Source organism: Myotis yumanensis, unplaced genomic scaffold, assembly GCF_028538775.1.
Source record: "Myotis yumanensis isolate MYYU_CA2020_CCGP unplaced genomic scaffold, mMyoYum1.0.hap1 SCAF_10, whole genome shotgun sequence".
In the NCBI taxonomy this organism is placed as follows: domain Eukaryota; kingdom Metazoa; phylum Chordata; class Mammalia; order Chiroptera; family Vespertilionidae; genus Myotis; species Myotis yumanensis.
In genome coordinates, this window is record NW_027223761.1 from 3,126,910 (window position 1) to 3,143,518 (window position 16,609).

At 47.8% G+C, this 16,609-nt stretch overlaps 1 protein-coding gene across 1 annotated transcript; it reads right to left on the bottom strand.

Annotated features, from left to right (window-relative positions):
• Positions 1 to 5,366: 5,366 nt before the first annotated feature.
• Positions 5,367 to 7,647, bottom strand: LOC139017782 (mammaglobin-B-like). The gene is made up of 3 exons (XM_070426387.1): positions 7,513 to 7,647; positions 6,932 to 7,119; positions 5,367 to 5,564 (listed from the first exon to the last, which is right to left on the bottom strand). Exons 1-3 carry the CDS (start codon positions 7,565 to 7,567, stop codon positions 5,526 to 5,528), a joined length of 282 nt encoding a protein of 93 aa, XP_070282488.1. The 5' UTR covers positions 7,568 to 7,647; the 3' UTR covers positions 5,367 to 5,525.
• Between the last annotated feature and the right edge of the window lie 8,962 nt (positions 7,648 to 16,609).

Here is a 16,609-nt window from a genome sequence, read left to right on the forward strand (position 1 = left end):
AAGACTGTGCACAAAGCCCACAAAGGGGTGCACCAAGAGTGTCCACCTCAGGTAATTGGGGAGGCTGAGCCACTGGGCCCTATAGGACACCTAGCACACAAAGCCACTCTATCAACACAGGGAAGCATAAAAAATGCGGAGACAAAGAAACAGGTCACAAATGACAGAAATGGAGGAAAGCAAACGACTGGATATAGAATTCAAAACCACGGTTATAAGGTTTTTCAAGAATTTTCTGGAAACTGCTGATAAATTTAGTGAGACCCTGGAGGATATGAAAAAAGACCAACTAGAAATTAAGCATACACTGACTGAAATAAAGAATAATATACAGAGCTCCAACAGCAGACAAGAGGATCCCAAGAATAAAGTCAAAGATTTGAAATACGAAGAAACAAAAAATACCCAACCAGAAAAGCAAAAAGAAAAAAGAATCTAAAAATATGAAGATAGTGTAAGGAGCCTCTAGGAAAACTTCAAGTGTACCAACATCAGAATAATAGGGGTGCCAGAAGAAGAGAGAGGGCAAGATATTGAAAACCTATTTGAAGAAATAATGACAGAAAACTTCCTCTACCTGGTGAAAGAAATAGACTTACAAGTCCAGGAAGCACAGAGAACCCCAAACAAAAAGAATCCAAAGAGGACCACACCAAGACACATCATCATTAAAATGCCAAGAGCAAAAGACAAAGAGACAATCTTAAGAGCAGCAAGAGAAAAAAATGTCAGTTACCTACAAGGGAGTACCCATACGACTGTCAGCTGATTTCTCAACAGAAACTATGCAGGCCAGAAGAGAGTGGCAAGAAATATTCAAAGTGATGAATAGCAAGAACCCACAACCAAGATTACTTTATCCAGCAAAGCTATCATTCAGAATTGAAGGTCAGATAAAGAGCTTCACAGATAAGAAAAAGCTAAAGGAGTTCATCACCACCAAACCAGTATTATATGAAATGCTGAAAGGTATCCTTTAAGAAGAGGAAGAAGAAGAAAAACGTAAAGATACAAACTATGAACAACAAATACACATCTATCAACAAGTGAATCTAAAAATCAAGTGAATAAAAAATCTGATGAACAAAGTAAACTGGTGAATATAATAGAACCAGGGGCATGCAAAGGGAGTAGACTGACAATTCTTGGGGGGAAAAGGGTGTGGGGGTGCAGGAAGAGACTGGACAAAAATCGTACACCTATGGATGAGGACAGTGGGAGGGGTAAGGGCAGAGGGTGGGGTGGGAACTGGGTGGAGGAGAGCTATGGGGGGGGAAAAGAGGAACACCTGTAATAATCTGAACAATAAAGATTTAATTTTTAAAAAATGGGCAAAGGATCTAAATAGACACTTTTCAAAAGAGGACATTCAGAAAGCCAAGAGACATATGAAAACATGCTCAAAGTCACTAATCATCCGAGAGATGCAAATCAAAACAACAATGTGGTACCACCTCACACCTGTCAGAATGGCTATCATCAACAAATCAACAAATGACAAGTGCTGGAGAGGATGTGGAGAAAAAGGAACCCTCGAGCACTGCTGGTGGGAATGCAGACTGGTGCAGCCACTATGGAAGACAGTATGGAGTTTCCTCAAAAAGTAAAACATGGAACTCCCATTTGACCCATTGATCCCACTTCTAGGAATATATCCCAAGAAAACAGAAACACCAATCAGAAAGGATATATGCACCCCTATGTTCATAGCAGCACAATTCACCATAGCTAAGATCTGGAAACAGCCTAAGTGCCCACCTGTAGATGAATGGATTAGAAAACTGGGGTACATCTACACGATGGAATATTATGCTGCTGTAAAAAAGAAGGAATTCTTACCATTTGCAACAGCATGGATGGAACTGGAAAGCATTATGCTAAGTGAAATAAGCCAGTCAATGAAAGAAAAATACTACATAATCTCACTCATTTATGGACAATAGAGACCATTAAAAAACTGATGAGCAAAAATAGATACAGAGGCAGAGCAGCCTCGAACAGACTGTCAAACTACAGCGGGAAGGACAGGGAGGGTTGTGGGGGTGGTAAGAGATCAACCGAAGGACTTGTATGCATGCATATAAGCATAACCAATGGACACAAGACATTGGGGGGTATGGGAGGCCAGGGGAAGGTCAAGGGGAGAAAAAAAAAGGAGACATATATAATACTCTTCGTAATACTTTAAGCAATAAAACAATAAATAAATAAAAAAAAGAACTGTGTGCATGTGTGTGAGTGTGTGTGTGTGCATGTGTGTGTGTGTGGTTGTGTGTGTTGGGTAAGCTATAAGCTGTGGGTGTGGGGAAAGGGTCCTTTGCCTGGGCCTAGTGGTGTCAGGTCCTGGGGGGGCGGAAAAGTGGGAGGGTGTTCAATCCAGGATGCAGCCCTGCACTGCCCGAGTCCCCCCATCAATGCTCTCCTCCCTCCCCGCACCTCGGGTCAGGGACAGAGAGCACCCAGAGGGGAGCCCGGCCCTGGGGAGAGGGCGCAGCGTGCACGTGAGGACATGGGTGGGTCCTGGAGCCTGAGCTCAACCCAGAGGGTCTTTGCGGGGGGGTGAGGGGGATTGGAGGACACTATCCCAGGGACAGGGTCCTGTTGGGCTTCGGATGGTCAAAGGCAGAGTACCCTGCAGCTCCCCCCTGTCTCAGCCACAAGTTCTGTACTCAGCCCCTGTGTCCCAGCGTGTGAGCAGCTCAGTGAGGGGAGTCTCCTAAGGTCCCCATTTGGGTCAGTAACCAAAGAGAGCCTTGGTGTTGCAGGTGCTTTATTGAAATGAACATGTGGGGGAGGTTTCAACAATTGTCTTGCAGTTTCAGGATCAAAAGGCACAGAGGGGAGCTAAGCTGTGGGTTCTGCCATGGAGAGTCGCTGTCGGGCCATCTGTCGTCGGAGGGAAGGTCCTGTGGGTCAGTAGGAGGCACACTGCCTGCTGTTGTATATGGCGTCCTGGAAACAGACAAGAAGCACTCACACCCCCTGTGCCACAGAGGCCGTCCTGGAGCACAGACGGGGCCTCTCCTTGTTTCCCGGCTGTGTCCGCACCCACGGAGAGAAGCGGGCTGGGTTCAGCCAGAATTCTCTCTTTGTTCTGCCGCTCAGGAGGCACGTCCTGATGCCAAGGACGCGCTGCTACCAGACCCGGTCCCGCCGGGGCCCTGGGAGCCTTTCCCTGTGCGTTTCCTCTGCTTTGAAAGAGGCCTCCCATGCACCTGCTGTGCAGCCACTTCTCCGGGTCTCAGCCCAGCAGGAGCCCGTGTGCATCTGGGGCCGCCCACTCGAGGGGTTTGTCTGACCTCCGTTTGCAAAGAGAAAGGCCATCACCTGCCATTGAAGGGGCTGCTCATGGCTTCAGGTGTGACTATGGTCAGTGCCTGTCCCATAAATAGGACCCTTTCACCCTTTTCAATGGACAGTTTAGTCGTGTTAAGGTCCCAACCTCCAGGGCCTTCTCCTCTCGCTCAAGTGCAGCCCTGGGCCCTGAACGTCTCCCACTCCCCCACCCTCCCCTGGAAGCCACGCTCTGCCTGTTCCTCAGAGACTGGCCACTGCACACATCACGACACGTGTCCTTTCCTGACGCGCTTATGTTTATCATGGTTCCTGCAGATTCCCCAGCTTGTCAGACACCTGTGTCAGAAAGCTCCTAGTTATGCAGATGTTTATATCTCTGCTGAGGCAATATTTCTCTATTGCTGCCCTGGACTGTTTGCAATGGGCTGTTTGGGTAGGTAATGAATACCAGGAAAGTCTGAACCATATCTGTTCTAAATAGGAAGAAGGTCTCCTTGCTTATACTGACTTTTGTTTTCAACAATTCCACCACCCATGGCGGGTTCATAGCCAAGCAGTCTACTTGTCACTCATGGGGCCTTCCTTCATGGCCAGGACATTCAGCCACTTATTCTAGCAAACGTGGGTGCTCCAAAGGGCACTGGGAATCACGATCCTGAGAGGTGGGATCTACCTGACATGTAGCTTTCTGCTCTCTTTAGGAAATTCTTTAAAACGCTTTCCTATTTGTGTTTATCACTCGTCAACGTGAGGGTTCTCTTGAGAATCAGATGTTTCTGGGCTGAAGGGTAGGCAAGCCTTTGCCCACGCACTCTCCCCCCTCGTGGCCTTTCTCATGTGTCACTCACTAAAGACTCCACCACGTGAGCAGGCAAACCAGCCCCGGCCCCTTGCATGGCTTTCTGGATGTCAGCACCCACGTTCACTGAGGTTACATGAAGCATGACCAACACTTGCTCTTAAGAAGTTAGTAGCACACTGAGAGCCCGCGTGTCCCTGGCCAGTGCTTCAAGGGCAGGTAGGAAGAAACCCACATTACCATCATCACTTGTACATTGCTCAGAGTTCTGTTACTCTGGTCGAGAAAGCACTGCTTAAATTCCCTGAGAAGCTGTGCCCTGGTATCACCCGGTATGAACTCTTCAAGACCTTCGATGTATTGATCCTCCATCACCGAAGGATCAATGGTGCTATCAATCATGTCCTCCAACCTTTGGCAGCCAGAACCTGGGAAGAAAGCACACAAAACCAGGCTCAGTTCCAGAGGACCTTCCTTGCTGTGTGCATGTGGGTGAGTGTGCATGTGTGTGTGTGCACGAGTGTGTGAATGTGCGTGTGTGTGCGCGTGCATATATGTGTGCATGTGTGTGTGTGCGTGTGTGTTGTGTAAGCTATAAGCCAGTGATGGCGAACCTATGACACACGTGTCAGAGGTGACACTCAAACACATTTTTTTGGTTGATTTTTCTTTGTTAAATGGCATTTAAATATATAAAATAAATATCAAAAATATAAGTCTTTGTTTTACTATGGTTGCAAATATCAAAAAATTTCTATATGTGACACGGCACCAGAGTTAAGTTAGGGTTTTTTAAAATGCTGACATGCCGAGCTCAAAAGGTTCGCCATCACTGCTATAAGCTGTGGGTGTGGGGAAACGGTCCTTTGCCTGGGCCTAGTGGTGTCAGGGCCCAAGGGATGTTCTAAAGAAGTGGGAGATCATTCAAGGCAGGATGCAGCCCTGCACTGCCCGAGTCCCCTCTCTCATTGCTCTGCTACCTCCCCGCACCTCGGGTCAGGGACAGAGAGCACCCAGAGGGGAGCCCGGCCCTGGGGAGAGGGCGCAGCGTGCACGTGAGGACATAGGTGGGCCCGGTGGGGAGCGGGTGGAGGAGGACACTTTCCCAGGGACAGGCTTCTGTTGGGTTTCGATGGTCAGGGGCAGAGTACCCTGCAGCTCCCATGTCTCAGCCCTGAGTTCTGTACTGAACGCCCCTGTCCCAGCTGTGAGCAGCTCAGTGAGGGGAGTCTCCTAAGGTCCCCATTTGGGTCAGTAACCAAAGAGAGCCTTGCTGTTGCAGGTGCTTTATTGAAATGAACATGTGGGGGAGGTTTCAACAATTGTCTTGCAGTTTCAGGATCAAAAGGCACAGAGGGGAGCTAAGCTGTGGTTCTGCCATGGAGAGTCGCTGTCGGGCCATCTGTCATCGGAGGGAAGGTCCTGTGGGTCAGTAGGAGGCACACTGCCTGCTGTTGTATATTTTGTCCTGGAAACAGACAAGAAGCACTCACACCTCCTGTGCCACAGAGGCCGTCCTGGAGCACAGACGTGGCCTCTCCTTGTTTCCCAGCTGTGTCCGCACCCACGGAGAGAAGCGGGCTGGGTTCAGCCAGAATTCTCTCTTTGTTCTGTCCCTCAGGAGGCACGTCCTGATGCCAAGGACGCGCTGCTACCAGACCCGGTCCCGCCGGGGCCCTGGGAGCCTTTCCCTGTGCGTTTCCTCTGCTTTGAAAGAGGCCTCCCATGCACCTGCTGTGCAGCCACTTCTCCGGGTCTCAGCCCAGCAGGAGCCCGTGTGCAACTGGGGGACGCGCTCTCGAGGGGTTTGTCTGACCTCCGTTTGCAAAGAGAAAGGCCATCACCTGCCATTGAAGGGGCTGCTCATGGCTTCAGGTATGACTATGGTCAGTGCCTGTCCCATAAATAGGACCCTTTCACCCTTTTCAATGGACAGTTTAGTTGTGTTAAGGTCCCAACCTCCAGGGCTTTCTCTCACTCAAGTGCCGCCCTGGGCCCTGAACATCTCCCACTCCCCCACCCTCCCCTGGAAGCCACGCTCTGCCTGTTCCTCAGAGACTGGCCACTGCACACATCACGACACGTGTCCTTTCCTGACACGCTTATGTTTATCATGGTTCCTGCAGATTCCCCAGCTTGTCAGACACCTGTGTCAGAAAGCTCCTAGTTATGCAGATGTTTATGTCTCTGCTGGGGCACTATTTCTGTATTGCTGCCCTGGACAGTTTGCAATGGGCTGTTTGGGTAGGGAATGAATACCAGGAAAGTCTGAACCATATCTGTTGCTTATACTGACTTTTGTTTTCAACAATTCCACCACCCATGGCGGGTTCATAGCCAAGGTGTCCACCTGTCACTCATGGGGCCTTCCTTCATGGCCAGGACGTTCAACCACTTATTCTAGCAAATAAGACACTTTGGATGCTCCAAAGGGCACTGGGAATCGCGTTCCTGAGAGGCAGGATCTGCCTGACATGTAGCTTTCTGCTCTCTTTAGGAAATTCTTTAAAACGCTTTCCCATTTGTGTTTATCACTCATCAACGTGAGGGTTCTCTTGAGAATCAGATGTTTCTGGGCTGAAGGGTAGGCAAGCCTTTGCCCACGCACTCTCCCCCCTCGTGGCCTTTCTCATGTGTCACTCACTAAAGACTCCACCACGTGAGCAGGCAAACCAGCCCCGGCCCCTTGCATGGCTTCCTGGATGTCAGCACCCAAGTTCACTGAGATTACATGAAGTGTGATCAACACTAGCTTCTCAGAAGTTAGTAGCACACTGAGAGCCTGCTTGTCACTGGCCAGTGCTTCAAGGGCAGGTAGGAAGAAACCCACATTACCATCATCTCGCTGAAAGTGCTCAAAGTTCTGTTACTCTGGTCGAGAAAGCACTGCTTAAATTCCCTGAGGTACTGTTCAGTGTCATCACCCGGTATGAACTCTTCAAGACCTTCGATGTATTGATCCTCCGTCACCGAAGGATCAATGGTGCTATCAATCATGTCCTCCAACCTTTGGCAGCCAGAACCTGGGAAGAAAGCACACAAAGCCAGGCTCAGTTCCAGAGGCACCAACTCCTTGCTGGGCGTCACCATGACGATTGTCATCTTCTTACCTCCCAGTGGAGACAGACACTCAGAGAGATTATGGGCAATGGTCCGAGTCCTCAATTCTGGGAGTGCAAACTCAGGGTCTTGGATGTTCTCTGAGCAGCAAGACCTCTGCCTCCTTGTCCCCCCTCCCGCACCGAACGCCCCCAGCTCCCTGGCTTCCACAGCCCAGAGACCAAAACACGATGGAGCCATGAGGAATGAAGACACCAGAGAAAGGAGGGGCTCTGGCCTGGGGCTTGGGGAGCAGGAGGTCTGCCACAGGGGCCCTGACACCAACCTCCCCAAAGCCTGGCCCTGTCAGCACTCACCGGCATAGCAGGAAAGGGGGAGGGCGCTCAGCATGAGGACCACCACCAGCTTCATGGCTCAGGCGGCTGCTGTTGGCTGGTCACTGGACGTGGCAGGGAAGAAGGATCACTTTGGAGGTGAGAGCCCAGACTCCTCCTTTTATTCTCCTGGCGGCCACTTAATCCCTCCCACAGATGATGGAATGAGTCACAGGATGAACCTGGCATTGGGCCCAGAAAAGACAGGAGAATCATCTAGAACCCAGCCAGCCCGTGGTCTGTTTGTAGAAGCCAAGGAAACAGAGCTTTAAAAAGATCTGAGAATTTTCAGAACTGCAATCATGGTAACGACATTAGATGAAATTCATGCTGAAGTGCTTGCAAAATAAGAAGGTAAATTTCAGCACTGTGAGTCTGTGTTGTCATTCTTGTGTTTTTATTATTGTGGTTCTCAGTACCTCTTCCTCCTCCTCCAGCTCTTCCTACCCTTCCACGTGCCTCCTCCCCTCTCTTTCTCCCCTCTACCCCCCTTACTCCTCTTTTTCTCTTCTGCTTCTGCCAAGTACAGAGATCTTCACATCCTCTTTCTGTGCCTCCTCCTCCACCAATCACCTGGGCTGGGGGCCATACCGCCCAGCGCCTGTGGAGGTCAGGCTTTCCTCGCCCATAGACTAAGTCAGGTGCCTTCTGTTGGACAATAGCAATAGGTTCTCCCCTTGATTGAAGGTTGTTTGTACAAAGACTATCTCATTAGTTAAGCCAATTATATAAATTTAGTTATAAATGTAGAATTACATTTTGTTCAGTTTTGTTAGCTTTAGGATATTTCTTCCAGTGATTCAGTAGATGATGTGAGAAGTAGAATTACTGATGCTTAAGGGAGGCAGTGCTGGATGGTGGGATGATATCTGGGTGCGTGCTGATGTGGATTTGCATCTTGAATGCCACTGCTACCCATGAAGTGACCTTGGATTAGATAGTGCTGGTTGTGCCCAGCTTCCATTTCTACAACGAGCATAAATGACACCAAGGCTGCTTTTGTAAGAATGCCAGACACTCCATGTAGAAGCCTGCACAGGGCTTAGAAAGGGTAATCATGACTAAATCAGAGGTTTTATCTACACATCTATGCATCCATCTATGCATTCATACATACATACATACATACATACATCCTTTCATCCATCCATTAATCTATCTATCCACCTATCATCCATGCATCCATCCTTCCAGCCATCCATCCAAACATCCATTCATCCATCCATTCAATTATTCAGTCATCCATCCATCTATCTGTTCAAACATCATTCTATTTGTCCATCCACCCACCCATCTATCCATCCAACCATTCATCCATCCATCCATCTATCCATCCATCCATTCCTTTAAGAATCAATGTTCATACTAGTCATCATTCTCCTAAGACTGGGCCCTGTGCTTCCTGTCACAGATTCAGCTGTAGAGACAAGGTAGACCTAGACCTTGCACCTGTGCAGCTTACCTCTAACTGGAAATCAACAAACAAGCTTTCCATTAAATATGAGATAAAGGAAAGTGATTGTGTCATGAACCACAGAAAGCCACTAGGGCAGCATCCTGCAAGGAGGTCCCGGCGGGCTATCCCACCAGGACTGTTTATGTGTGTGAAATTTCCTGCTTCAGTGAACAGTGAATCCAAGGGACCTTCTGGGGAAGCGTGTTCTAGGAGAGGCAACAGCATGTACAGAGGCCCTGAGTGCAGATGGCACTCGGCAAGGGACGGGAAGCATGGAGAGTGTGCCTCTCGGTGTCAGACAGGGGCAGGCCACCTCATAAGATAGAAAACACACGTCAGTTTAAGCAGCAACTGTATGAAGGAACAAGACAGCAAACGTGGCTTAAAGTAAAGAAAAGAAATGGATGAGAGAACATGAGAGATGAGCCATTAGCTAATGACCCGTGAATGCACTGTCCTCTGTGGGGATGATTTGGGACCCATTTCTTTCCATCATTCAGCTGTATCCTACGTTTCCAAGCACAATATTGGTTTAGGAAGAAGCTAGGGATAAAGAAGGCTGTGTTCTTATGTGCGCACCTTCTCCCAGTTGACCATTGTTGGCCATCATTCCAAAGGCACAGGAATGACATTCATAATGGAATGGGAGACTTTCTCCTTGAACAGGACTCAGTGAGGACTCTGCTGGTGTCCCCGTGGTTATGGACCTTCCCTGTTGTCTGCTGGACATTGGGCCCCATAGCATAAACCCCATGTCATGTACAATAAAGGCTGTGTTTCTTTATTTCCATGTTTTCCCCAGAGCCCCCGATGACCATTCTCAGGTGCGTGGAGGAACTATAACTGGGCTCACTCGAGATTCATTTAAAAGAAGTGTTCACGCCCTAACTGGTTTGGCTCAATGGATAGAGCGTCAGCCTGCGGACTCAAGGGCCCCAGGTTCGATTCTAGTCAAGGGCATGTACCTTGGTTGGGGGCACATCGCCAGTAGGGGGTGTGCAGGAGGCAGCTGATCGGTGTTTCTCTCTCATAGATGTTTCTAACTCTCTATCCCTCTCCCTTCCTCTCTGTAAAAAAAAAAAAATCAATAAAATATATTTTAAAAAATAAAAGAAGTGTTCACAAGCAGAAATAGATAAAGCAAAAGGTGGAATGCTTGTATTGCTGGCCTGATGGTTTCTGCTCCCAAAGGTCCTTTGACTCAGGTCCCCAAATTAAGTTCAGAAACTGGACCTTTGAAGTAAACTTTGGTTTCAGTGTTGGAGTGACATCTCCGGGGCACCTGCTATGACAGACCCTGCTATAGAGGTGAACCATTCAGTCAGAGATGGGACATAAACATGGGGTTAGAATTATATTGGACCAGTAATCAGGCTCAACCAAGACCTAAGATACACTCACACTAATATTCTTTATTTGATGTCTTGCCATAGTTAATAAAAGTAATAACATTCAGTGAGAGCTATTTTTATTCTCAGTGATTCACTGAAAATAAAATGGATACAAGGATCTTTAGAGTATATGATCATTAATTTTTCATTCATTGTAAATTACAGTGGGGCCTTGACTTATGAGTGTCCGGACTAACGAGTTTTTCGAGATACCAGCTGTCTCTCTGCCGATTTTTTGCTTTGAGTTGACAGAGTAATTTGAGTTAATGAGCTCCTTAATGAGCTCCGTCACGGAACGAATTAAACTCATAAGTCAAGACCCCACTGGAGTTGAAGAAATTATCTCTACAGTATTTGGACACAAGAAACTTTGTAGTTTAATTTCTCACTGATTCTGTAAGACTGGCTCTGCCACTCACTTCCAGGGCTGTTAAGATACTAGCCTCCAGGATGTTCTTGGCAGTGAACCTCTTCTTCCTTAAGATCATGCCAACATCTGGAATTTGGTTGGGAAGGTATTTTCCAAGAACGAAATTCAGGACAGGGTCTGTTCCTAGAGACATCTTGATGAAAGTGAGATGTTTGTTGATCTTGTTGTCCAGGCCTAGAGCAGGCGCCTCCCAGGCCTTGAGCCAAGCTGGTTGTGGGGTTTCACAGGGGGTCTCCTTGTACAATGGGAAGAGACCTATGCTTGTTGTGAGGCCTGAATTAGTTACAGCCTGTAAGTCCTCAGAACAGGGCTGGGCACAGAGTAGGTGTCATCTATACATCAATTAATTTATAAACCTGAAAAGGATGTTCTATTAATTTATAAACCTGAAAAGGATGTTCTATTAAACCCTGGTGGACTATAAGGACCACTACAGACCATGGAACTTCCTGCTAAAGTCCATCCTCTAAGAGATCCAGAGATAATCACATTCAGATATGAGGGAAAAGGTCAAAGTTGAAAATTAAGCACTATATTTTGATCCATTCTTACCTGATATTTTTCTGACTCCTTGAAAGAGTTTCATTGAGATCTAGTTTATGCAGATCTTCTCTTTGAACATAGTCTACATAACGTTGGTCTATTAACCTTCTCAATATCCAGCTGCTGCCTGTGTTACTTACTTCCAGGTTCAGTAAAACATGAGTGGCCAAGAATGGTACAGCACTTACTCCCTGCGGAGCACTGCTGACCACTTCTCTTTGTCTTCACAACAACAACCCAATGAGTAGAGTGATGATGAAAATAGTGTCCAAACTGGGGCACTTCTGAAGGGAGAAGAGGTCACTAACTGGGTGGAATGCCAGGGCAGCAGCATAGACCAGGATCCTCCTGAGCAACTGAGATGTGTGGTCTCCCTCCCATGAGGTAGGGTTACCATTTCTCCCTAGCTGCACACAGTGCGACAACAGAGGTCAAGTCCCTTGACCAAGGGCACACACCTAGTGGGGGGTGGGCAGAGCCAGGTAGGGAGCCAGGTTTTCTGACATGAAGGACAGGTCCTTAGTGTGACTCTTATGGCCCTTCACGTTAATACTCAGGTGCAGTCCTGTGGCCTGGACTTGCCCAACTGCCCTGTGTGGGCTCCAGGTAGATGTCTGAGCAGGCCCCAGAGTTTTCTGCTCGAGGCCTTGGCTCCAGGTGAAGTCTCCTCCACTGTCCTTGCCTGAGTCCCTTTAGCTTGAAACTCTTTATTTATTCCCGATGCCACAGCACAGACAGCCCATTTCTTGGTTCGAACGGTGACCTTGAATCTCGAGGGATCACCTTCCCAAGACCCCGTGGCTTCTGGGTGCACCTTTCTCCAGGTGACCAGGACCTGACGCCATGGCCCTTTCCTCCATGTTGAGCCCCTGGAGGTCATGCCCTGCACTTTTCTGGTTTTTGAGTGACAACAGTGATACAGTAGGTGTCTAATTAGGTGTATAACAGGATTTGCAATTCTAGAAAGAATTCTCTGACTATATAACATGTTTACTTATTGGGTCGATTTAGACAGAGACACACATTTCAACTAGAAACTCTAATAAAGGCAAGGCTCCTACCCAACACTAAACCCAGGCATCAGCCTGACATCCTGGTGCTAACACCGAATTCTTTGTGTTTCTGGAGAGAACTGTGGCATCACCATAGGTAGGACCAGGTCATGAGAGTAAGAAGTTGGAGCTCTGACATCCAGGCTCTGGGCCCCCTCTGTCCTCCTGTTCGTTATCAGTAAACATTAGCTTGATCCCATCCTACCCGGATCCATCTAATGCCTGGGGACAGGGACCCGGATTTGGAAGCCGATTCAGGATCAGGTGTTGCCTCCAGCCAGTTCTCCTTGGCTCGTTCATGAAAACCCTGAACTTTACATAACTTGATGTTTCCACAAATCGTGTGGTTAAATATTTAATCCCCAAACACTTGTGACAGCCCATAGGGCTCATTTGATTTCTACACCATTATCTTCTCATTCTGTGACTAAGTTTCCCTGCAGCTTATGCCGGAATTTCCTGCAAACCATGGGCCTCCAGTGTGGGAACCCCTGGCCCTTAGGGGCATGGCAAGGGGATTCTGAGAAACCTAAGAATACTTCTTTCCAATGCCAGAACCACGACTCTTTCCTGGGGATGATCTTTCCCCGCCTTGTGCCCACCCTCGAGGACATTTGTCCGGGTCCAGAGATATCTTTGTGTCCTCACAGGTGGGTGGTGTGCTATTGGCATCGAATGGGTGAGACCAGGTTTGTTGCTCAATGGTACGCAGTGCTCAGGGCATCCACCCAGAAGAGAACTCTTCTATATCCAATGGCACTAGAGCCATGGCTGAGACACCCAGTGATGGAGAAAAGTCTGAAACCCTTTGCCTTGAGGTGGTCTCACATTCAGTGGACAGTGAGTGGACCCTTAGTGCAGCCCTAGGCCGACGCCCGTGTGTTCTCCAGCTCAGAGCTCAGCTTCAAGGTGATGACTTCACCTGGCCTGTCCTCACTCCTGGAGGGCCTCACTTTCTCCTGTCTGTCATCCTCATGGACTTTGTCTTTCAAGATCCAACTCAGTCCTCACCTCCTCACAGAGCTTCTCTTCCTGGAGAATGCAAGCTCATAAGTCCTGGTCTTCCTTGAATATCTATAGACCTTTAATTTCTATGATAGAATCTCATGCTAGTGTTACACCTCATATCTCCCTTCTCTTCCCTGTCTTAGGTCTTGTCATTTAACATGTTAATTGATTCCTTAAGGAAATCAATTAATCCTTTCAACAAAAGACATCACGTTTCTCCTAAATTTGGTTCAATGTGGAAGCCAAGTTATCTGAAATGATTTGCAGCATTTTATCCTTTTTTATTTTTTTGCCAAATTTTGTCCCCAACCATTGTTTGCTCTTTTTCTTCACTCCTGACTTCCTTTTCATTTCTGTCTTACAACTTCCTGTAATTTTATACATTTTTATTTGGAAACTAGTGCCCCAGTGCACAGATTCATGCACATTGAAAGGAAATTAATTAGAAGGTGACTGGTTGGGCGGGACTGGGCGAGATGGGCCGGACATGCCCTGGAGCCAACCTCCCAAGGTCCCTACCTGGCTCAATGGAAATCTTTGGGGTGAGCGTTCCCTCTGGCAGATGGGGTCCCTCAGGCTGGCCTGCGGGGAAGGGGCCGAAATTGGCTCTTTGACATCTCCCAAGGTTCCCAGATTGAGAGAAGGCAGTTCTCAGGTGATGCACCCTGGAATTTAGCTTCCTCCTCTGGTTCTGGGGTGCATACCCGATATCCACTGCTGCCAAGTCACCGCAGCTCGGTAGCTCCTGTGTTGAGCGTCTGCCTCCCGGTGGTCATTGCGTGTCATAGCTTCCGGGTAGAGTGTCAGACAGTCGGGCAATTGGACGGCTGGACGGTTGGATGGTCGCTTAGCCTTTTATATACATAGATAATGGTATAGGAGCATTGTTCCATAAAGAAAATATTGAAAGACAATTTCCATGAGAACATTAGCACTGTGTCTTCTGCTGTGGAAATATTTGACTATTTGTGAGGAATACAGATTCATCATAAGCATCTATGTTATATCCTGTGTTTACTGGATTCCACGCCTTGTTGTTGTGTTTCCATCTACCCCTTTTTCTAGATCAGACTTTCTCCCCGCCTCTGAGAGAAAGAACATTGCAGATCAAACTTTTGAAGATCTGCACTTTGAAATGTCTCTATTTCTCTTTATGCTCAAATGGTAGTTCACTGCATGTAGAATTCTAGTCATATTCAATTATAGGTCAGAGCCTCAGAAGTTTCAGTTTTACTTTGTGGCTTCCAGTCTTGTGTGGATTCTGTTTTATTTCCCATCCTTGCCTGTGACTAAGTGTTTCATTCTGAAAGGAACTCCTTTCTTTAGGGCACTGTTCTAAAAAGTCACACAAAGGTGTTTTGTTGTGGGGAATGATTGAGCTATTCCATCTCATATTCTGTTTTTAAATATATTTTTATTGATTTCAGAGAGAAAGGTAGAGAGAGATAGAAACATCAATGATGACCGAGAATCTTTGATCAGCTGCCTCCTACATGCCTCCTACTGGGGATTGAGGCCACAACCCATGTGCCCTGACCAGGAATGGAACTGTGACCTCCTGGTTCATCGGTTGATGGTTCATCACCCGCTGGCCGGGCTCATTTCATATTCTTCACTGTGGGGAGATTTGCTTGATGTATTTCCTTGATGATTTTCTTTCCGCCTGGATCGCTCTCATATTGGAATCCTGTTAGTGGGAGCTCCTGAATGGAAGCTCCATGCTGTTCTTTTCGCTCACATTTCTGGTCTTTTAGGCCTTTGTTACATTGATCTGCTTTGTCTTCCAAACCCTTTATGATTTCCCAGCCATCATGTTTTTATTTTCCCAGAGCACATTGCTTAACTTTGAATGTTTATTCCCCATGAAGTCAACAGTGAGCACAGGCACCGAGCTTTCTGAAGACCCAGGAAAGGGTCCCTGGAGAAGAGCTCTTCCCAGCCCAGAGGGCATAGGCCAGTCTCAAAGAACACGTACTGATGAATAGCTTGCCTGTCTTCTGTCTCTCTCCATGTTCATGCCCTCGATACATCAGAAATGATGGTGGCATCTGGGAGAGAAGAACAGAAGTAAAGGAGGGAAGGAAAGTGAGGTTCTCACTGGGACAGGAGGGGAGGTTGTGATGCCCACACAGGCCAGAAGAGGCTGCTTTCTGAATGCAGACACTGAGTTCCTACTATAGGAATGGAGATTCATTAAAAGTTTGCTTAAAGGAGAAACCAAGATGGCAGCATAGGTAAACACCAGAAATTGCTGCCTCGCACAACCACTTCAAAAATACAACTAAAAGACAAAACGGGCATCATCCAGAACCACAAGAAGGCTGGCTGAGTGGAAATTCTACAACTAGAAGGAAAGAGAAAAGCACACTGAGACTCAGAGGAGCTGCGGAAGTAAAGTGCAGAGATATGGAGGTGCACGGGGAAAGGGCTGGCAACTGAGGACACAGTTGTCTTTTTCAATTGGGAGGGAGTCTCAAGCTCCTGACTGCTCTGAACTCCAGTTCCGGAGGAGTCTCTCGGGACCCAGACTCATACGGAGAGAAACGGGACTATCTGGCATCGGTCGGAACTCGAGGGCGGCTTTCTCTCAGAGGTGCTTGCAGCAATTACCACAGGACACTGAGACTCGGGGCCTCTTAGAGTTGGACTGAGGAGCAGCCATAGGTGTTTGCTCCGCCCTGTTGATCCCCTGAGACCCTGCCCCACCCAAGTTATGCACAGAGGCTTTTGCATATGAAAGGCCTGGTCCTTTGCAATCTGAAAATTACCTAACAAACTGCTGCTGGGTCAGAAAGACCCAGAACTTCCAAAAGAAGGCCCAAGACCCCACAGCAGCTTGCATTGCTTCACAGCTGGGCCTCATTTGGGTACCTCCAAACCCCAAACAAAGAAGAGGAATCTGCATAACTCTCCATAGCTCCTGCTGGGTAGCCTCAGGAAGAGGCTAAATTAGCACCTCCTTAGAGATCCAAGAGCCAGTGTACTCAGTGGTCAGAGTGGGACCATCCAGATTACAATTCCTCAGATCCATAAGGGACACACTCAGGGAGCAGACTCAGTGAGCACCAAAGCCCAACTGAAGCAAGTCTTGCCCCAGAAGGGTGTCTCCAGCACAGAAGTTCTCCCACTGTAGACACAGCTGATTCTCACAGCTAATTGGCCTGAAGGTCAATTCCTCCCAGTGATACCTACAACAATC